The sequence below is a fragment of the Aquila chrysaetos genome, chromosome 25, assembly GCF_900496995.4.
Source record: "Aquila chrysaetos chrysaetos chromosome 25, bAquChr1.4, whole genome shotgun sequence".
Classification (NCBI taxonomy): domain Eukaryota; kingdom Metazoa; phylum Chordata; class Aves; order Accipitriformes; family Accipitridae; genus Aquila; species Aquila chrysaetos.
In genome coordinates this window covers 1,335,757-1,357,839 of record NC_044028.1, presented here as the reverse complement: position 1 = coordinate 1,357,839, position 22,083 = coordinate 1,335,757, and the positions used below count along the sequence as shown (strand labels likewise).

At 40.7% G+C, this 22,083-nt stretch overlaps 1 protein-coding gene across 3 annotated transcripts; it reads left to right on the top strand.

The window, feature by feature from the left end:
* The first annotated feature begins 19 nt into the window (after window positions 1-19).
* LCMT1 (leucine carboxyl methyltransferase 1) lies at window positions 20-21,520 on the top strand. 3 transcript variants are annotated; one of them, XM_041120098.1, is made up of 11 exons: window positions 391-577; window positions 1,903-2,012; window positions 2,628-2,749; window positions 4,261-4,337; window positions 5,004-5,065; window positions 13,200-13,302; window positions 15,211-15,331; window positions 16,116-16,217; window positions 16,645-16,736; window positions 18,759-18,856; window positions 20,593-21,520. In XM_041120098.1, the coding sequence occupies exons 1-11, from the start codon at window positions 480-482 to the stop codon at window positions 20,613-20,615; spliced, it is 1,008 nt and encodes a 335-aa protein (XP_040976032.1). In that variant the 5' UTR covers window positions 391-479; the 3' UTR covers window positions 20,616-21,520. The 3 variants fall into 3 exon arrangements, 2 of the variants coding, with proteins under 2 accessions (XP_040976032.1, XP_029857991.1); XM_030002131.1 differs by having other exon boundaries at window positions 392-577; window positions 1,903-1,994; XR_005931392.1 differs by lacking the exons at window positions 16,116-16,217; window positions 16,645-16,736; window positions 18,759-18,856; window positions 20,593-21,520 and adding an exon at window positions 6,873-7,055 and having other exon boundaries at window positions 20-577; window positions 15,211-15,332.
* Window positions 21,521-22,083: the final 563 nt, after the last annotated feature.

Sequence of the window (22,083 nt, the reverse complement as noted above, 5' to 3'; positions counted from 1 at the left end):
GCATGGGGGGGAAACAGCCGGGTCCCCGGGAGGGGCGGGGCGGCCGGAGAACCCGGATGTCGGAGCTCGGGGAGCGCGAAGGTGGCTCCTCCGCTCACGCCGCTCTCTCGGGAGCGCGGAGCGTTGCCGCTTCAGGAGCGGTAGCTGGGCCGGGCTCGGTGCGCGGCGGGGAGCGAACAGCCCCGGCGCCCGCCCCCCCCCGCGGCGTTACCGCCGAGCGTCCCCCAAGACTACTGCTCCCGGCTTCCCTTGCGGTACCGCCGCCGTTTCCTGGGCGGGGCGGTGCAGTCCTCTCTCTCTCATTGGACGCTATGGGAACGGACGAGACCGCGGACCAATCGCAACCGAGCTCCGGCGGGCCGCCCTGCGGAGGTCGCCCAATGAAGGGCGGCGGGGGGCGGGCCGTAGGGGCGGTGGCGGCAGCGGCGGGCGGCCGAGCCAGGCGCGCTGCTCCCCGGGCCCGGCCCTTCGCGCCCCCCATGGCGGCCGCTGCCCGCGACCCCCTCTCCGCCGCCGGCCTCGACGAGGCGGACGAGGCGGTCCGGGGCACGTGCGAGGACGCGTCCGTCTGCAAACGGTAGCGGTGCTTGGCGGAGGGGGGAGCGGCGGGGCGGGGTGGGGTCGGCCGGGCCGGGCCGGGCCCCTCCGCCGTCCCCCCGCACCGGGCCGCGGCCCGGTGCGGGGGGACGGGGGAGGTTGCCCGGCCCTGGGGCGATGCTGGAGGGGGTGAGGGCCGGCAGAGAGGACGGGGTGGGCGGCGAAGCACGGACCGGCTCCCGGGAAGCCGGGCTGCGGGGGGGGAGAGGGGCGAGAGCCCCTTCTTTTGGCGGGTGCCGCCGTGCCCGGCGGTGCCGGTGTCTTTTGTCTGTCTGCACCGAGGCCGAGAGCGTCACCCGGGGCCCGAGCGGCTGCAAGGGCCGGCTGGCTGGGGAAACCCACCGAAAGGCGTATAGCTGTAGGGGAAGCTCAGCTGTAGGTGGGAGGATAAACTTCAAAAGAGGGTCGGGGGTCCCCTCTGAAGGGGTGGGCGTCTGCTCTCAAGGCGCTTTTCACTCGGGCCCGCAGGTTTGCCCTAAACTTTCCTGCTCCTGTTATTAAACAACTGCCCCATTTTCAGCTTAGGGTTTATTTATGAAACAGCATACAGTGATAGCTAGAATTATCCTGTCTAATAGCAGTGGTCAGAAATTTCAGTAATGTTGGATAGCTCGGGGGAAAAAAAAAAAATCTTGATTTTTTTCAGAATTCTTTACTTCTCCTCCTCTGGAGGATGGGTGCTGGGAGGGTGATGAGTTTTGTTGCCCTGTTGTGCATGGGTGTGAGTTTAACTTCTGTCATTGCTGGCTTTTTGTTGTATCCTTTTTGTTATTGGTGTAGCAGGAAAGTGTTGGGTGGTTGAGTCTGGTTTTGAGAGTTTACCTTTTAAAATCAGTTGTGAAACTAGTAAGTTCTGTTAGAATAGAACAGCACTGTTGTTGGTCTTAAAGTGATATGTAGAAGCTCTGGAATAAGTGCAAACAGCTCGTAAGATAATGATGTATAGAAGTAAAGCATGCTTTGTGTGCGGTCTAAGGAACTTTAGACAGACAATTCCTCTGCTGGGTCCTCGAGAAGGAAATATTTGAGATTGGGGTCTTCGCTTGCAGGAGTTCATCAGATAGTGCAGAGGCTATTAAAAAGATGCTCATTTAATATGGCAGCAGCCAAAATTTTTAACTAAACTTCATATAACTTCTTAATTAAAATAGTTCAACAGATTCAACAGATTTTTTTAAACCAGTGTCTGCATGTACACACTCGGGTCTGAAAGTGACCCTTTCAGCCTGTATATCTTTTAGAGTAAATCTTGGTGGCCTTATTTCATAATTCTTTTTTTTTTTTTTTCCCCCCTCTGCTGGACAGGTTTGCTGTAAGTGTTGGCTACTGGAAGGACCCTTACATCCAGTATTTTGTGAGACAAGCCAAAGAAAGAAAAGCACCTGAAATCAATAGAGGCAAGTTGGCATGTGAATGTGAGTGAAGGCAGTGCAAATGTGTTCTTGACCGGGCTTGAAGAGCACCTGACAAAACCTCTATATACTGGGTATTATGGAGTGTAGGAAATATGTAAAAGAATGAGACAAGTTTTCTTCACCGTAATAATTCCATGCTGTATCTGATCTTTTAAAGGTTATTATTTAAATCAAAACTCTTATCCTTTGCTTTTTGTATTCTGAATGGAATGTCTCTGTGTGTCTCAGCATGCAGTAATCTCTACAAAGCAATCAAAAATGTTGATTTGACCCAGGACAGCAGGGCATGTCAGCTCTGGTCTCTGCAAAAGTGTGCACGCCAGCTAGAATTATTCTGCTCAGTTTGAGGTGAAACTTGACTAAAACTTCTGTTTACCCAAGGAATCCTGTTTTATCAGTGCATCAGATTTTGTTAGTAATAAAAAAAAACCAAAACCCAAACCACAAAAACCCTTAGCTATCTTAAAAAGAGTCTGTTATTCTTCCTAAGAAACACCATTTTTTAAATAGACTACCTAAAAATCTTAATGACTGTTAAACATCAAGTATTATATGAAAATAACAATTAAAACCAAACTTCTTTGGGTTTTTTTTGTTTGTTTTTTTTGTTAACAGGCTATTATGCTCGTGTTCATGGAGTCAGTTATCTGATTAAAGCTTTTCTAAAGAAGACAGACTGCAACTGTCAAATTGTTAATCTTGGTGCTGGCATGGATACCCTATTCTGGAGATTAAAGGTAATGATAGCCGAGAGCAATGAACTGGGCTGAAGACAAACATTTGTGTGGACATTTGAAGCATTCTTCTGTGAGGGCTTATTGGTGCTGCATTCTGTAGTACAATGTGGAGGTGTGCAGCAAGGCTGAGTACTGCAGCAGACTGCCCTGGCTGGTCTGCCTCAGTTCTCAGCTTGCTTAGAATCAGTTTAGGTACCTTTAAACCTCAGTGCACAGGAGGGGCTGCGGTTTTCACTGGCTTTTACCAAAAAGTGTGTGACACGAAGCTGACCTCTAGTGGACTTTCAGGAACAGAGCTTGAAATCCATATTTTGCTGTCCTCTTTAAGTCTTAAGATTTCACTTTTTTATCCTATATTTAAACAGGAATAAGGTACCAAAGTACAGGACTGTACAGGCTCTATTTAGATGTTCCTGAATTATTTATATAAATGTGAGTTTTATATATGTAAATATATATGTCTGTATGCATGTATGTAATTCATAAAAATTCAGACTCTTCAGATATTATATGAGAGTATCATTCTGAGTAAACACACCACTAAGTCATCTTGTCTTCTCATTAGCATTTAGATTTGTAAATTTGGTTTCTGGAAGAAAGCTCAAGAAGGCCAGTCATATTTTGCTTAGTCACAATTCATTATATTTCAGTCAGTGGAAGGGAAAAAATAATGAATTTTTTCTGAGATGTGAAGCTTTTTTCTTACCTGCATTCCTGTGAAAACTATGTCAATACACAGTTTTATTAACTTTCCTGTAACAGTGATTTCAAAAGTTAAAGTGGGGCCTGTAATTCCAATTCTTTCTCCTCGTAAAGAGCAGGTGTGGTATAATTAATGTACAGAAGATGGGACCCAGTTAACAGAGCACTTCAGTGTTCTGACTACTGATTTAATCTGCTGTTCAGAAACTCATGAGATTGACAAGCTAGAACTAGCAGTACATATCCATCACAAAAGGATTGCTGCATAGGGAGAAACTTGGTACAGCTTATCTATCAGGGTGTCAAATACTGACAACATGAAATGAAGAGGTTTTCCCCGTTTTTGTAGTTGAGGAATACTGGTATGCTTGTAGTCTGACTGTTGATTTGAGGGCGAATTGTGGAATGTGGTCACTTTCTGTGTAAACCTGTGAAAAATGTTCTTGTTCTTAGAAGAACATGCTGAAGGTGCATGGTAAATGTTGTAATAGTATACTGTTGCTGTGCTCTTCTAAATCCTGATAATATGTTGTTGGAATATATGTTTCAGTGATCTAGTGTCTAGGACTGCTGCATTACATAAAATGTTAAATAATTTCCGTAATGCTTAGAGGACATTCTAATGTCTCTCAACTGTTTTTGTTGTTTGGGTTTTTTTTTTTTAAGTGGCGGGACATTAAGTTATACTACTGTTACAAATGCCAGTGTGAACTAAAACAAAACTGGTTAGGACTTAAGGTTGTATCTTCTTGTCATGTGCATGTGAAGCTTGAATACCCCTAATTCTAGAGTCTTACTCCAATTCTCAGGATGAAAATCTTCTCCCTAGAAAATATTTCGAAGTGGATTTTCCAATGATAGTTGCAAGAAAAATACATAATATCAAGTAAGTATAATGCCTATGTTTAGCTATGTGAAACTGAATGTAATTCAGCAAAATGTCATGAATTGCAACCTACAATTATTTCATCTCTCTTCTGAGAAACTCTTTATGCTCTAGGATTTAGAACAAAGGTTTCATTATGCAGGCAAGTCATACATGTGACTGTGCAGCCACTATTCCAAATTGGAGAAGTTCATATCTGGAAGCTTTAGGGAGGCAAGCAGACTTTATTCTTAATTATGTAAAGTATAATGGGCAGGGGAAGCCTCACATTGATTAGAGGCGATTAAGTCTTCTCTTACTATTGAAGACAATAGTAAATTCCCAGACTTGCATGTTCAGTTAGAGAGGAAGGATAGCTGGTACTATGCGCGAATGTTCCGTTTGAATGAATACACTAAGGCTTATGGAGGATACCTGAAGAGAGTGCCTGGATTTCTCTTGAAAGATTACCTCAAAACTTAAGAGTCATTAGGCATAAAACTCAATTGCAACTTACGAAGTCTAACTTGCAAAGGTTTGTATTTCCAGTAGAGGGCAGAGGTATTCTCTTGTCTGTTTTTAACACACTCACACATATATATATGTTAAAAAAAAAAAAAAAAAAATTGTAAGCACGCTGTTAAACAAGCTTAACTGCTCAGAGATGCTTCTTCCTTCTTCCCACAGATCAAAACCTCCCCTGTCAAAACCAATTATGGAATCCCATTCAGGGGACTCTCTTCTAATAGGTGAGTCATCTTAAAAGTAAGTCAGCAATGTACTGCAGCACTTTTTAAACTTTTCTGATCATTTTGTTCTGCTATGTGGGCAGGCTTTTAATGTTTGAAATGCTGTTTGGACAGAGAATTGGGAGGGAAAAGAGGCTTTTTTCTTCTCTTACAGACTCCTGCCCATTTGTTCTGTGTCATGTTAGAAACGTCTTCTCTTGAAGTGGTTTTATTCTGACAGAAAGTTGTTGGTATTTTTTCCTTTTTCTCTCATATGTAGCTGAAGTTATGTTTTCTTTTCTGTCACAGAAAAGGAAAAATGCTACTGATAGTCATGTATACTGGATTAAAATATCTATTGAGTGTTTTCCTCTATCTTCTTGCTGTCTCATTAAGAGCACATGTGTTCACATTTAGCGGAGTCTTCACAGAAGAAACGCAGCCTGCAAAGTCCATTCTCAGGAGCCAGTGCCATTTGTTACATTTTAGTATTAAGAAGATATTAGATTCGGGTAGTGTCATGTGATTGTACTGTCTCGGCTTATAGCCTTGTATGTTTGTGTCAGGACTGTAATTTGCAAACCTCTTTACTTGTGGGAAAAAAAGCTGGGTTCCACTGAGTAATGGTTTCAGTGCCCGAATAGCAGATACTGGGCTATAGTAGCTGCTTTGGACCCTTTAGGAGGAACAGTAATTATCTGCATCTATGATACCAACTAATTTGTGTTAGCAGATGTGACCCTAAAACAGAGCTAGCAATATTTTATGTTCCCTGATTTGATAACATGTATAGGTGCTTTTAATAAGCACAATTCTAGCTAAGGGTCTGGAGGACTTGAAAGGGCCTTCCAAAGAGTGAGGAAGAGTACAGAGAGTAAGGAAGTGTGCTCGTGCTGCCAGTAGCAAGGTGTAGGTGCTTCACCCCAAGGCTCTTTCAGTGCTTTTAACTTGGATCAGAGTATTGCCACATACTGAGTTGATTGTGCATATTTATGCATATTATGCACATTTTATTGCTGCATATTAGAGGGTCTTAACTTACCAACCTTTTAGATGTCATTTGAATGGCAGAATTCTCCGTTGTACATTCAGGTCTCAAAAGATGAAAGCCCAGTGCCTCATCCCAGAAAAAGGGCTCCTAAGTGCCACTGTGTTTCAGCTAGGAGACCTTCTTATAACATATCTCTTATATACGATGAAATATGCTGCATAAGCACTCTTAAAAAGGCATTAATGCAAGGTCGATCAGAAGGGTTTGATAGTGTTTGTGTTACTGAACAGCTGTAGATACATCTAGTACAGGAAAAGAACTGCAAAGTTATCAAGTTGCAGTAGTGTATTGTAATCAAAAGCTACTAATTAGCAAGTCACAGCAGTCAACAGCAATTAATGTATCACTGTTTGAATGTATTGGAGTGGCTTATTTCTCTAAAGCTGTTTCTCTTGTTCTTTCTCAGTGCTGGGTTTTAAATACTTTAGAGTAGCAATTTTACTGTAACCAGGCTGATGTAGGCTCTGCTACACTGAGATCTTTGGGATATAGCATAATGTCCAGGTGTTTGGAGATGGTGGAAGTCTGTTGTGGAATCCCAGTTTGAACTGGCACTCGATAACCACCGGTCAGTTTGAGTGAAATCCATCTGGGAACTCTCATTTAAGGACATGTTAATGGAACTGCTTCATGTGGAAGTGCCACCAGAAGAGGCTGTGGACTAAGTAGACAAATCAAACAGCTGAATAGAGATTTCTTACAGATCTAAAGGAACTTGACAATGAATTCGCTCAGCTACTAACTGGTATATACCCTCTCATTTTAAAACTGTCTTAGTACCTGAGAACTGGAAGGTGGCGGCTGTGACTCAAATGGGCTCCAGGAGAAATCCAGGGAACTACAAGCCAGTAGGACTGGTGTCTCTACTGGACAAATTAGTAGAAACTCTAACAGACAGACTTAGTGGAACACAGGAATAATATAATGTGTTGAGAAAGAGTCAACATGGCTTTTGTAAAGGTAAGTTATGCCTCACAAACCTATTGGAGTTCTCTGTAGGAGTCAACAGATACATTGGAAAAGGCCATCCAATTAATATAGTGCTTGAATTTAAAAAAATGTGTTTTGACAGTGTCCCGTGCCAAAGAAATTGCACAGTTGTTGTGGGGGGAGGGAATGGTTCTCATATGGATAAAGAGCTGGGGATGGAGGGTAGGCATATGTTGTTAATTTTCATTATGGAGGGAGGTGGAGATCTGTGCTTGAGGATATGTTGTTGTTCAACACTAAGAAATGGTTGGGAAAATAGAGTGATTAGTAAGTGGCAGCTTGTTGGCAAGTCCAAACTCTTCAGAGTGGTAAAGAACTGTAGAAGAATCTTGTGAAATTGGTGACTTGGTGATAAATTCAATGCAGATTAATATAAAGTGATGCACATGGGTGGAAAAAATAGTTTGTGCCTCACATGTAAAAGAGAGACTTCTGGCTGATTATTGCTGCCTGCGTACGAGATCTGGGTATTATAATAAATAGATACATGAAAACATTGGCTCAGTAATGGTCCAGAAATCCAAATAAAATTTAAGAATTCTTAGAAAAAAGATAGAAAACGACACAGATGCCAGTATTAGTAGTACATGTTTGCCCTCTTTTTGTCTTTTCCCTAGGTAGCTGCTGTTGGCATCTGTGAGAGGCAGGATACCATGCTAGGGGGACCTTTGGTCTGACTCGATACAGCTGTTAGACTAACGCAATGTTCTGGGAATACCTGTCATAGGGAGTGTAGTGGGGCATAATGAAGCAGCATTTCCAGGTAGGGAAATGTTACTCATTTTTGTGGTTTTTGGGGTGGGGATATGGACCAGGATTTTAGAATCTTGGTGGGGGGAGGTTGTCCTGTCCTGTCCCTGTCCCCCCCAGATCAGTTCCACACTGCTGTCTCATGTATACCAGGAATAATTTGTTTAGATGCTTTGGAATTTGATTTTTGAGTTGTTGTAAATATCAATTGACATGACTTTTGTTGTCTTACTACTTTTCTCCTCACACTAAATGTTTTCATTTCATGAACCTAGTGCTAATAGACAACTTTATTGGCTTCAGGGCAACATCTCCTTTCTCCTTTCCTTTTACACAAAGCAATGACAGCACGGTTTGCAATTCAAGTATAGGTATTTGTGGCCTCTGCCCTTGAATGCAGCAAGATGACACTTGTCATTGAACAGCTCTGTCGTTTCCTAGGGAATGTTAGATCTCCAGGGGAAAGCAGTGAATTTGTGCAGTAATTTGACATTGCTGTGGCAATATCAAGTTAAATTGTTTTCAAAGTTCAGTGGCACTATCTAGTTTTATGATGCAGTTGCTAGTGTTGGGAAGTTAGTACTCCACCTTTGCTACCTTGCAAGTGCAAATTCACTTCAATGAACTATTACCTTTCAGTGCCACTCCTACACATTCTGCCCCTGTCTAGCCCAGCTTTGGGAGTTGGTTGTTTTAACTTCCTTTTCCCTACATTTCCAAACTTGCTTGTGACCCAACGCAGACATTGGGGGTGTTGCCGTCTTGGTGGCTTGCATGCCTTGCGTTGGGGATGATCCTGTGCTTGCAAGACTCAATTTCTTTGTGTTTTGACACGTACCCTATTCTGATGTTGTAGTTAACAAACAACCTGCGTGAGACCAATACTATATCGTGCCTGTGAGCCTGCAGAATAGGTTGTATGGGCTGGTTGTTTGTAAAGCTGCCAAAGATACCTTAGGATGAAAATCCTAATGAAATCAGTTTGAGTCAATAGTATCCTGCATGCTGTCTCTTGGAAAACTTCCAGGAAATGGTTTCACTAGTCTGAGAAGAGAGTAAGAAAACTCTGAATTCTTGTAGCAGAGGAAGCGCTGTGCTGCTTGCACCTGTGATTCTATAATGCTGCTTCAGCAGATGGATTAAGGTAGCGGGTGAGTGCCTGAGGGCCACCATAAAACAGAGCATTTACTTGCTGGTAGCATGTTTCCATGAAGAAAAATTTTATTGCAGTGAGGTCAAAAGGCAACTGTAAGCAACTCCTGCTACTATTCAGTTACTGCAATGATGTCTAATTTCGAACTACTTGTATTGTTACTTCTGTGCCAAAAGCCATGGAGAATACACATACAAGTGGTATGATGAGAGCGAAACGTTCTCTGTTGCATTATGCATGGATAACGAAAGTGTGCACCTAGGTTGAGAGAGTCTGCGGTGGGTAGATGAAGTGGGCTGGAGTGGTGGGTCTTGTTTTCCTTCTCTCCTTCACTCTCCCCTCCCTTGTATTTCTCAAATGAAATCTGAATCTGGTGTTTCTCAAACCTTCACTTCAGACAAGTACAAGAGAGAAACTTTGTACATAACTGAATGGGCTGAGTGTGAGCATCACAAAGAAAACCATAAGGTAGCTCCATGCTCTAGAAAAGAACATCATGACCAAACATCTTTGCGAAAAACCAACATGAAGTATTGGCGCGTGGATAGGAGTTAGTGCTTGGAATATGGGATTTTCAATGGATTAAGCCACCAAATGTTGCTGGCTGTGCCAGCATTAGGGCAGTTGGCCTGAGTTGCAACAAGGTGGCCCTAATTATTTGAAAACTATCACTGACTTGCATGTTAGTGCAGCGTGGGTGGTGTTCTCCGGCCCGTCCAGGAGGGAAGGCAGCAGTGCTCCTGGCAGTGGCAGAGATCTGATGGAGCGTGCAGGGCTCTTGTCTGTGGGGAGGTCACTGTGGCAGACACCTTCAGAAGAGTGAGATTACAGTAAGAAAACAAAAAAGTAGGGTTTTTTTTTTAACCAAAAAAAATTGATTCAGTTAAAAGAAACTTCTTGTTCATAAGAAGAAATCAATGGAGACCATGTGACACTTGCTACCAAGCTGAAACTTGCTTTTTCTTTTTCTGCTGCTCTGTAGGTAGGCAGGTATTGTAAAATACGTTTGCACCAATGCTGCTCAGCCAGGGTGGCAGCATATTTGCAAATTTTCATGCTTCAAGCATCAAACTCTGCAATAAAGTAGATATTGGTGCCAGACCATGAACTAGCAGTACATTATTTTCTGGGGTGTTTATGGCTGTACTTCAACTTTAGCCTCCAGGCTGGGAACAATGGCAATTCCAGCTATTGTCAGCTGCCATTGCCTTGCAATAAGTGAGTGTCTGCTATCTAAGTGTGAAGTGATGGAGCAGTCATCAGTCTGATTTAAAAATCTTGAAGTTATTTACCTAGTTAAGCATGAGCTCTTCATCCCTTTGACTTCATACACAAAAGGATCTTTTTTTAACGCCATTTATAGGCCAAAGGTGGAAGCTAGCAGAAAATCTTACAAGGAAGTTTGGAAGAGGCTTAGCTTAAACTCTTTCCTCTTGGTTTTTTTCCTTTTGCCTTTCTTTTTGCATTTTAAGATTACCTAGTGTAAATTTCATATTTTTCCCTAAGATTTCCTTCGAGAGAAAAGTATTAATCATAAATGTTGAAATATATGAATTATGGAGATATTTAATCAGGTGCTTTCAGATATGTACAATTTTCAGCAATTGTATCAGCTTGTGTATAATGTGTGTGCAGCTCTGCCTCGGTACTATCTCTGGTTGTGTTTGCCAACAACCATCACTGGAGAGTTGAGGGAAGCTGGCAGGAAAATGTGTGGAGGAACAAGTACATTCTGTTTGAATGGACCAAAGAAGGGAGAACCAGGCAGTCTGGATACTGGAAATGGAAGTGAAGTTACTGCATTTGGAGTAAAAGGCTTTTGAAGAGAGGAAGACAATCCATTCCTCATCAGCTTTCTTGGCCTTTTAAAAGTTTCTGCTGCAAGGAGTCCTGTATTAAGTCATTAAGTATATTTGGCTTTAAGGTTTAAAGAATATTTCCAAATACATCCAAATATTAACCAAATCAGCCTTAAAGAAACCTGTTCTAGTTTGGTGTTTGGTTTTTTTTTTCCAGTAGTTACCTTCGAATAAGCACGCTATGGCTATATGGCTGTTTATTTTCACTTGTCCACAACCTACATCTCCAAAAACAACTCTCTGTTGGGCTGTACAGCTCAGCACTGAGAATCGCCCAGGTTGCTTCCTTTGGCCATCCCCTCTCCCACCATGTCAAGGCATAACAGAAATTCTGTGGGGTTTGTTCATGCCTATTCAGACTTATTAAAAACAATGTCAGTAATTTTGATTGCTGAAATTTGAAGCATTTTAAAGGACAGTTTTCTAACCTAAAGTTTGAGAGGTTTTGCTCTTTCCTGTTCTTCAGTGATAAAAATGCTTGAATCAACATCATGTGAGCAAGAGACACTTACTTCCACCTCTGAAGTGTTTGTACTGCTTCTGTTACTGGATCACTTAAAAATTTTTGTAGTTTATTTCTGATTATAATTAATGTACTAGTATGTCCAAGTCAATGAAGCTGGACAAGAAGATTGCATTAATTTTATACTAATTGTGGTGACTGATGCTCATTGTGCTGTATCTCCAGACAGCAAAGCAATCACTATATAAATACTTTCCTGTGTGTGGTGGGGGGGTTTTGTGTGGCTTTTTTTGATGCCATTATCATGGCCTTGATATAATAACTTAAATAGAAGGGTGTGGGAAGTCGTAAAGCTATTACAGAACATGCACATGGAAAAAAGCTTTGACTCAAAATGTTGAATCATTTGCCGCACAACTTTTTCTTTTTTTCTTTTTTCTTTTTTTCCCCTGTAACTCTTTGCATGAACTGTTCTGGTTTCTGTTTCTGTATCTGTTCAGAAATGTTGCTGGAAAGACAGCTATTTTCACTTGCTAGTGCCATTTTCAAACAGTTGGTCACTTGAAAACTAAATGGAGGTCCATCTTCCAGAATGTTTGAGGCACTGTGTAATTTAATAAATTGCCTTTTCCCTCCACCCCCCCCCCTTTTTTTTTTTTTTTTTTTTTCCTATCCTGAAATGGAAAAACCCTTCATCCTGTCTCTTCAGCCACTTGGCTTCTCTTTCTCTCTTCAGCTAGCTCTTGACATCTGCTCCCATATTACCATTCAGGAGCTGTGTCTGTCTGCAGCAGGATCCCAAATGGAGCTGTGCCAGAGCTTGCTACTGCAGATGGATATTGACTGGCCATTACAAGACCACTTTAAACGCTCACTCTGGGTTTTTTTTCACTGTTTAGCTTACTTATTTTACTGCTTGCTCCGTCGCACTCATGTGGTAAGAGGGGAAAATTATGTGCTCTTCTGTCCTAATGACTTCACTCTAGTAAAGCTAAAACGTGAAAGAGCAGTCTGATATATTCCCACAGAACTTTACATCTTTAAGTGGGTTTGATGCTGCACTTGTAAAATGCTTTGTATGGGAACCGGGCTCATCTAGTTGAATTGATTGCAACTGGTTGTCAGAGTTATTGATAGCAAGATGCTCATGTTGCTGCTGGCTTCCTTACAGTTTTGCTAGTATGGCAAAGTGTCTTTTGACTTTAGTATTAGTTCCTCCTTCATGTTGGAAAGCATTTACAGGAACTTGCTGCCTGTTGCATCCCAGGGTGAATATTTGTTTCTCAGAATACCTTTTCTCATTTGACTCTACACTTAAATACCATTGCTAGATCATACGAAAATGCTAAATGATAACTTTTTTTGGCCAGCAAATCTGTGTCTGATACCTATGTATATTATATGGCTATATGTATTGTTAATTTGTATAGCTATACCTATTATTAATATTTGGAACATGGTTACTCTTAACTTAGTTGTTCAGAAATTGATGTACTTTATTTTATGTAGTTCCTTATGTACATACATTGGGTCATCTAAAAAGACTCTACAAACAAAACAAAAACCCCTGCCTTTAATCTTCACATTCTTCTTCTCTCTGCATTCCTTGAAACCATGGTAACAGATGGGATAACCTATCTGCATTAGAGTGGCTGCGGAGTGAAAGAGTAGGTTTGTTGCAGAGTCTGATGCTAATATATCACCATTTGTAAACCACAGCAATTAGGTATAAGGGAAATTAATGTTTTAAAAAGGAGAGTTTGCTGTTGATTGTTAGGTATAACAAATCAAACTTTGACTTCAAATTCATATGTTCCTGTGTATTTTTTAAGTTATAATTTCAGCATCCCTTATTTGTAACTGTTAGTCTCAAAATTTTAAACTTGCAGATTCTCACAGCCTAGACTCCAGTCGGTATTCCATAGTAGGAGCAGATCTCCGTTTCTCATCAGATCTGGAAGAAAAGCTAAAGAAACATAACCTCGATATACAGTAAGATTTTTTTATTTTATTTTATTTTTATTTTTTTTTTTATGAGTGCCTGTGGAAGCATACTGGTGAGAGTAAAGTCAGGCTTGGGCATACAGTGCTCATTATGCTATTTCCATGGTTACCTTTTCCTGAGCCCTTTGAGCAGAAGGAATTGTTCAGACACCTCATGCAGCCTCACTGAGCTGAGCAGGCTGGCATTGCTGTGACTGCTTGCTAGTTCCAAGTCTGAAGTAAGGTTGTTCCTTGTGTAGTCAATTCTGCAAACTGCATTTTTGTCCTTACTGAGAAGATCAAACATTACAGAACTATTTGCTTCTTGTTCTTAAAATGCTGGGGAGAATAAAGCTTTCTGTGAATGTGTTTCTGGTGGTTGGTTCTCTTTGGGGTATGTGATCTTTTCACACAAGGTAAAGCTCTTGTTGCAGGGCAGGCAGCTGTAATTCCTTCTTGATTCCCCCCCCTCCATCCCTTGCCCTGGAGGGGATGAGTTCCCACAGCAGCCATTTTCTGCCTCAGAGCTCATACGAGTTTTTTTTCTCTACTTCATGAATTTAACTCTTTTAAAGATTTCTAAAAGAGTTACCCCTTGCTTGAATTTGGTTGAAATTTAGTTAATAGAATCATAAGTTATTCAAGGGGATTCTCTAAACTAGAGATGTGTCAATGTCATAAATCACTTTTTTAAGAGTTGGTTCAGTTGCATTTAGTTTTAATGCTGACTGATGGGCAGTACCTAGATTAGTGAACATCTTCCACCCTTATTGTAAGGGCTGTACAAGTCAAGATTTCTGGGAGCTTAGCTGGTAAAATGAAGAATAATTCTGTCAATGTTAAATTATTTCAGAGTTTTATCTTTGTAATTATTTTCTATTGCCTCCACTTAAAACCCCTACTGTTCCCTAGACCTTTTGGTAAAGTGATCGCCATGGAGTCCTTTGAGAACCTAACTCCAGAAGCTAATATCTGGGATTTTATTGTTCAAGCGTTAGGCTTCTAGAGGGGGCAAGAGTTAAGTTTTTAGAGTGGATGATGGACATACCTTTCAAATATGAGATATATAAATAGCAGCTATCTGGCTGGGTGGGAGAGAGCATATGGGTAAGCAGAATGCATCAAATTTCCATTTAAATCTTTACACTTCCATCTTTTGAAATCTTCCCTTGCTTGCCTACATTGCTGCTCCTTGTGGAATTTCTCCTGCTTCTAGTGACTTTTCTTTTTCCTGTTCATTCTAGCAATTAAAATAAAACTCCATAATTCTAAGGAAGATTACTCGTGTAGATGTCTATTTTTGGGTTTTTGTGGATGGAGGGGGAAGAGGCAATGTGCAAACTATAGATTGCATTATAGATAGGTATATTATTATGTTAGATAATATGTGAAGCTTATTTTACAGATAATGAGCAAATATGTCTAATTAAAATTCTTAGAACTTTTTTTTTAAGAGAAAACTTTTTTTGATTTATATTTTATTCCTAATTCTACTGAGCTCTAAAAGAGTGCGGATTGTGTATATAGGGTACAATTCTTCTAACACAGGTAACAAAATGAATTTTAATATGCACTTCAGTTGATGCTATCACAGTTCAGAGAAAACTTACAGAATACACATTCTTCTGTGTTCAAAGTATGGCTGACTTAGGAGAGGTTGTTTCCTAATATCTCTGTTTTGTAACCATGGGTGTCCCCTGTGGTTAATTTATTGACTGCCAGAAAACCCAGTTCTAGTCAACTTGATGAAGTGATTTCATTCAGTCTTAAATGTCTAGCTCATAAAGAGGGTAGTTCTTTTAAGACATTTTGGGGACATGAAATTACTTGCTTGCTAATAATTCTTTATAGATCTTTCTTGTTCTTTTGCTAGAAATAGTTCTCTTGTTTTTGTTTTTTTGTTTGTTTGTTTTGAAGTTTGCCAACGCTTCTGGTAGCGGAGTGTGTGCTGGTTTACATGACACCGCAGCAATCTGCAAATCTTTTAAAGTGGGCAGCAAGCACTTTTCCAGTGGCGATGTTTATAAATTATGAGCAGGTAAAACAAAAATGGCATTTTTAGACCTGCATTATTGTAATAAAAATTGCTTTCCAAGGTGGGAGTTCAGCTTGTAAAATAAGAGTGGCCATATCCTTTTGTATAGACAGCAGTTTCTGGTGAGTTTCTTTAGTAATGTGTTTTATCTTGTAGATCTGTTAGCTCATTGTAAAGAATACACAGCTATTCTGAAAGACAGTTTCTGGACTATGTTGAACTAAAATAATTGAGACTTAATGCATATGTGGAGAAAACCATAGAATATTGGTTTAGATAAGACAGAGGAAAAAGAAATTATGCTGAATGTTGGATATGAGTGTCTAACATTACATAATTACCTCTCTCTGTTCTTCAGCAAAGTGGAGCAAAAATCACATCAGCATGAACTCAGCTTCTCTGTATGGAAGTAAAATGCTGCCTCAGGGGAACTAGGTGGCTCCAGGAATTAGTAACAGGATCTTCCATGCTGTAAATCACTGCTAGAGAGCTGAACCAAGTTGCTGACAACTTAAAACAGAGTCAGTTTTCAGTGCCCACTCCCTGTGTCTGTAAAGGCAGTAGCATTGTCACCATTAAATTGACACTCAACTTGTAAACATGAGGTAGCTGAGAAAGTTGTGGCAGTGGGAAATGAGACCTGGTGTAAGAATGTGAAACTTAAATTAATGTTATCCTGTACATTTTAGGACATAGACAATTTAAGAGTTTAACCAAGTTACTGCTTTTCACTGCGATTACATTCTTTTCGGAAGGGGGAACACTTTTGTCTCATTCTCTACCTGAGGTGAATATGACAGACCGGTTTGGACAGATCATGATTGAGAACTTGCAGAGACGACAGTGTAACCTGGCTGGCGTGGAAATTTGCAGATCCTTAGACTCTCAGGTAAAGGGGTGCAGAGCTCTGGCTGTGTTTGATATTAAACTTAATTAATATGTCTGCAAGTTCTGCCTCTGTGTGTGCACTGTAAGGCTCAGAGCAGTGACCAAAGCAGGTTTGCAGTGGGACAGCTGCTACCTACTGAAACCCTTTCCTATCCACATTACAGTGGTTCCCTGTTATCAGTGCCATGGTTGCTTGATATCACTTAGTTTTGGTAGTTGTACAAAAACTGCAGTAGATCAGAGCACAGTTCCATCTATCCCACTGTCCTCTCTGCGCAGAGTTAGCAGCAGATGCTTAGAAGAGGGGTATAAGAGCTCTTCAGAGAACAGGTCAAGCAGATGGCCTACAAAATCCTTAGGGGGAAAAATTGTTCTCTGGTATTTTTCCTCAAGTCTACTGAAAACTGTGCTGCTTGTTTATTTTACAGAGGGAACGATTGCTGTTAAATGGCTGGGAAACTGCACGTGCCATTGATATGATGAAAGTGTACAGCTTTTTGCCACAGGCTGATGTCAAAAGGTATTACTGATAGCTTGCTTGCGGCCAAAAGTCATCTTTAGATGCCATTTCCAAGGTAGTTCATGTCAGTATGTAGTATGGGATCTCATAGTATAACAGAGAGGAGGCTGTGTGCAGATGCTAGCTAGGTAGACAGAACATGTCTGAGTCTGAAGCTCTGCAGAACTTTAAGGGTAATGCCTGGAGCAACATTAACAATCCAGAGGGTTATGGCTGCCGGGAGTAGACTGGCAGTGGTGATGTTTTATTTGGGTGCGATATAAAGCACCTCATGACAGAAATTTGCAGATAAAAGATGCTACAGAAATGCAGTGTTGAGTTTTTACAGTACCTAAGATGTTTCTTGTAAACATCCAGCCTCCACAACACTAGATGGGTGGAGCAGAGTCCTAAGTTACACTCAGAACAGGCAGCCACTTTTCATGTCCCCAAGGGAGATGACATCCAGGCGTTTGCTCCAGTCTTGTTGGCCTAGGTAAGATTACTTATCCACTTGTTTTTTTTACTACAAGTGGGTGGAAAATGGCCAGTTCTGATCTTCCCTCCCTTCTTCCTTGGCAGCATATTTAGGTAATGAGCCAAGGCAGGGCAGTAATTTAGTGCTATGACCTATTGTACTACGCAAGCGAAGAGGGAGAGACGGGAGAGGTGTGCCCAACAGTGTGCTGTGACTATCTCTCAACAGATGGATGCATCTTCCATTCATATCATCTTCATGAGCTAGACTGCTGGGTCTGTAGACAGAGCTTAGTACATAGAGGGTATAACTAAACACTGTTGTAACAGTCAGTAATCTGCATGGGTTTTGTTACATTTTTTGCATTAAAGAAAAGCTAAAGAGGGGGAAACTATTTGTAATGAGTAACCTCTTAGGTATATAATATGAACTGTGAGTTGCTATGAGTTATTCATTAACTATAGCTTAAATTAGCTGAACAAGTTACCTTGGTGAAAATAAGTATTCACATATGGGGATTTCTCAAATCATGGAACTGAACAGGTGAGACTGAAAATCATAGGTTGTTTAAATAGGAACGATGACTGTGTGATTGTACCATATGGCACTTACGGGGAGACATAGCTTGTACTTTTGCAGCATTTTTGACTACCTTAGGTCTGTTCAGCTTCTTCCACTTGTTCCAAATGCCAAGAAATAGGTTATGTAAACTCTGTCCTTCAGTATTAATGAGGCAAATAATGCTTTCTATTTACAAAAGTCTTTACAAAAGTGTTCTGCGGCACTTGCACATCTGTGAGTGTATTTAAGAACTTTTGCTCCTCAGTCTCTTTTGATCCTCAGTAGCAGCCCTTCCAAATATTTAGCATGGAAAATAAACACTCCAATATTCAAGTAATCTAGAGTGAGAGAGGAATGTGCCAGGTTTTTAAAGCAAGCACAGCTTGGGAGAAGTTCTCCCATTTGTTTGGTGGAAGACATTCAAAGATCTTACTTAAAGAATCTTAGGTAGGAACCATTTTAGGAAAAAATCCTCAGATCTTATATGTACCATTTGGTTTGTACTTCATTATGAGCTCATGTGGGAGAGTTGTTAGAAGCTGCACTGGTGTACCCATCACTCTTCCAAGACATAATATGGTCTTGTGATTGTCTGGAGAAAATACTATCATCAACTGTTCACTGTAATCCTTTGGTAGATAAATCTCCTTCCATTAGGCTGTACTATTGTGTCTACTTAAATCCAGCAAGATCACATACGTGCAGTAAAAGGGATTAGAAGACAAATGCTGGTATTTGTGAGAAGTTACACAGATTAGTCCTGGAACATGAAATTCCAGGGATGAGAAGTTGACAACATCTTGTGGGTCACTTGTGTCATACATTGACAACAAAGGCTAGGAGTAGTGGTGGTATCTTCATTATGGAAAAATACCTGTATTAATTTACTAGAAAGTCAACTGCTTTATTGGCTGTAGTTTTCACTCCTATGGGGTGAAGAAGAATACATCAAAAACTGTACTGAGACTCCAGCTTGAATCACAATTTTGTTTTTATACCTACAGAATAGAAGGACTTGAATTCCTAGATGAAAAGGAACTGTTTGAACAACTAATGCAGCACTACTGCATCTGCTGGGCTTCAAAGGACAGCAGTAATCTGGGTAATGTTCCCCAACATCTAGGGGGTGACACTTCACATTGAAATCTTATGTGGAAAGACTGGGACTATATACACCAGATGTATGATAGAAGCATCCTGTATCAGGAATGGGGTCTGCTTCTCTGTCGTTGATGGGGTTGTGAACACCTCCCAGGTGGTGTCTCATGACAGTTTCTTCACAGCCTTTTGGCAGTTTATGTAGGCATCTAAGCTGCCCAACAGGAAGCCTGTCCAGTACAGGGGAGTTAGAATTTTTACACTGAAAGATGCCGTATGGGTTACTTTAAATAACTGCCTGCTTTATACTACCAGTGCTAATTGAAAGGTTTACAAATCCTATGCATGTAAAGTGCCATATGGGCACACAGTATATGAAATCACAGTGTCCTGACAACATAAAAATAAATTTGTATTACTTAGCCCTGTCGTCTTCTGCACTGTCCCCATTTACATCCATCTGAGACTTAAGTTTTCCACACTACTTTCTTCTGGGGGAAAAAATTCCCCCTGAACTTAACTCTTTTAAATGTTCCTTTTGTTCTTAAAATTCTGTCTCTCCTAGACTGGAATCTCTTTGAAACAGAGAGACTTGATTTATGCTTTGTATAGCATTATGCATGTTGCTGCTGTTTAAGAAATAATAAAATCAAAAGAATTGTGGTTTGGGTAAAGGATGGATGTCTACAGCCATTATCTGTCCAAATTAGAAAGACAACTGTTGTAGACGTGGTTTATCTCTACTTCTGTCTGCAATTCAGGGACTTCAGTCTTTCCAGAAAACTTCTCTGCCTGCCAGTTTATCTCTTTTTCCTCCCCTTCTCCTTCTGTGCCCTTCCCTTGCTCCTGACAAAGCAGTATTCAAGAACAAATTTTATTTGCTGTTCCTTAGCAAACATGAATAGATGGAACCTCTGCTGAAGTTGTGCAACTAGACTGAGTAGTGAAGCATCTGATACAGCTCGTAAAACTAGATGTTCCATACCCTGTTGCTGCTGCTGTAACAGAGATGCTAGCTTGTGCTGTCTGCTGACCTGAATCCTACAACTTTGACAGTTTTGAGCTGCAGAAATGCACGTTTTCCATTTGATTCTTATGGCTAAAAAGTGATGACTGTAATACAGAACTTATTTCTAGAGGAGCTAAGGCCAGAAAGTTCACCTATTCATAGTAGCCAGTATTCCTGGGATCTCCAGCATTATTCTTTGCTGTGATTAGAGAAGTATTTAGGACAATTTTGGGTACTGAGGTTAAGTGATGCAGCATATCTTAGACGTCAAAAAAGACAAATCTCAAAGGAGATAATCAAATGTCTAATGCATGGATATGCCTTAATCTAAAGCAGTTTTTCTTTATCCAGTGTGAATTTACTGCCGTCATCAATGGTGCTTTCCCCAGCTTTCTCTTTTTAATTTCATGGGCAGACCCTTAGGTTCATCAGCAGCCTCTGTGTTGTTTCTTCTGCCATGAATAACTTCAGTACTCCTTCAGGCTGGCTTATTCAAATTAATTTCTGCATCACAATCAAAAAAGGGTTAAAAAAGTATAGATCAACCTGTTTCCTAATTTCCTTTCCTCCCACAAAATCCTTTACATTTAAGTTAAAAAAAAAAAAAATATATATATATTCTCAAAAAATCCTTTTTCCTGTGTCTAACTGTCCTAATAGTAGTGAAGTACAGGTAGTATAAGAATAAACACTTGTTTCTCCCCCCCCCACCCCCTTTTCTTTCCAAATAGGTCTTGCAAGCATAACATTCTAATATATTTGCTGGAGGGAACCCGTGAGCCCAGAAGCCACAGCAACTGCCTTCTACTTGAGACAAGATCACAGAAATGATGGGACTTTGCATGTGCCAACTTTAGTCTGTGCATCTGTGTAAGCGGCGCCAGTGCAGAAAGCGATGGGTGCTGCTGATGTCGACTCTCCTGTTGGCTTTTGGTAGTTTTAATGAATCTTTTTTGCCCATTGTGAGCAATTGTTATGAGGCAAGACTTGCATCCCATTCCCAGATATATAATGACGGACTTTCATAAAACGTCAATAATTCTTGTTTAAAAGCTTGCCTTCCTTAGTTTAAAACTGAAAGTAAAGTGTTCTTGGATTATATGATTTTCCTCTGTTGTCTTTTTGTGGGTGTGTAAAATGTATTTGTGACAGGAAGCTGGAAAAACGATACTGGTGAGCTGCATTATTGGATATCTCTGCACTGTGCACGGCTGATAATGAAGGTTAAATTTTGTTAATTTTCATTCTGTTCAGGTTTAATTTGTATGAAGTGTCACCATGTTAGCTTTCTCCAGGCTTTAGTGTTGCTACAAGGCTGTCACTATACTAGGTATGTTCTTGTAGAGGAAGAGTGAAAGAAGAAGGGGAGCCGTCATTCTTGTTCAGTCATGTATGAGAAACTGGATGGTGTTAAAGTAGACTTTATTTAACTGGGAAGGGCTTAGCTTGGCAGTTCAGCACTGGGATGGTGAAGGTAAGAAAGAAATTAATCTAAATTTGCACTGCTTCTGGTAGTATCTTTACACCAGTTTCTCATTCTTCTTTCTTTCCCCTTAAAAGAAACAAAACAAAATCCCAACAGCAATGAAAGACCTTGCCCTGTTGTTTGAATCTTGCAACCTTCCTACGAGAAAAATAATAAATGTTTAGTATTTATAATTTGCCTAGTGTCTTACTCATTAGAAATTACCTATTTATACCTGGTTTAGTGACTGCATTTTTCCCCTTTCACCAAATGCCTCACCAAGAGTATTTTTTTAAAGCAGTTGCAAGCATAAGCAACCATTTTCTTACCATATGTGACTTTCTGTAGTGTAAGAATACCTGGCTTTGGAAATAGTTGACATGGGCCTGCACTGGAGATGTAGGGAAGGAGATTATTGAGATACCAGAAAAAGGAAACAGTTCTTAGAAGTGACAGTCATAATTTCAGAGGAACACAAGTAGTAAAAAGAAATAGCCTTCCCTTCACTGCCCTCCTCTCTGTCACTGATTTTAGTCACTGGTAGCTACAGGCCACCTGCTGTTATGTTTGTGTTAAGCTGATTTCTTAAATGACAAGGCACAGAAATACAGTATTTGGTTAATGTTGTGCTCAGTCTTTGCAAAGTGTTCGCATAAACTCTCTGCCCCCAAAGGGAAGAGATGGACTGTGCAATTATGAAAGGAGCTTATAACCTTTGCTTCCTAGATAACAATATCAATGGTATGCTTATGCCTGC

What these genes read in the sequence shown, in the direction of transcription:
- LCMT1 (XM_041120098.1), top strand. Translation starts at nt 480, where the DNA reads ATGGCGGCCGCTGCCCGCGACCCCCTCTCCGCCGCCGGCCTCGACGAG. An exon ending in TGTTTATAAATTATGAGCAG is followed by an intron (nt 15,332 to 16,115) that starts GTAAAACAAAAA and finishes TCTCTACCTGAG; the next exon opens with GTGAATATGACAGACCGGTT. An exon ending in CCACAGGCTGATGTCAAAAG is followed by an intron (nt 16,737 to 18,758) that starts GTATTACTGATA and finishes TTATACCTACAG; the next exon opens with AATAGAAGGACTTGAATTCC.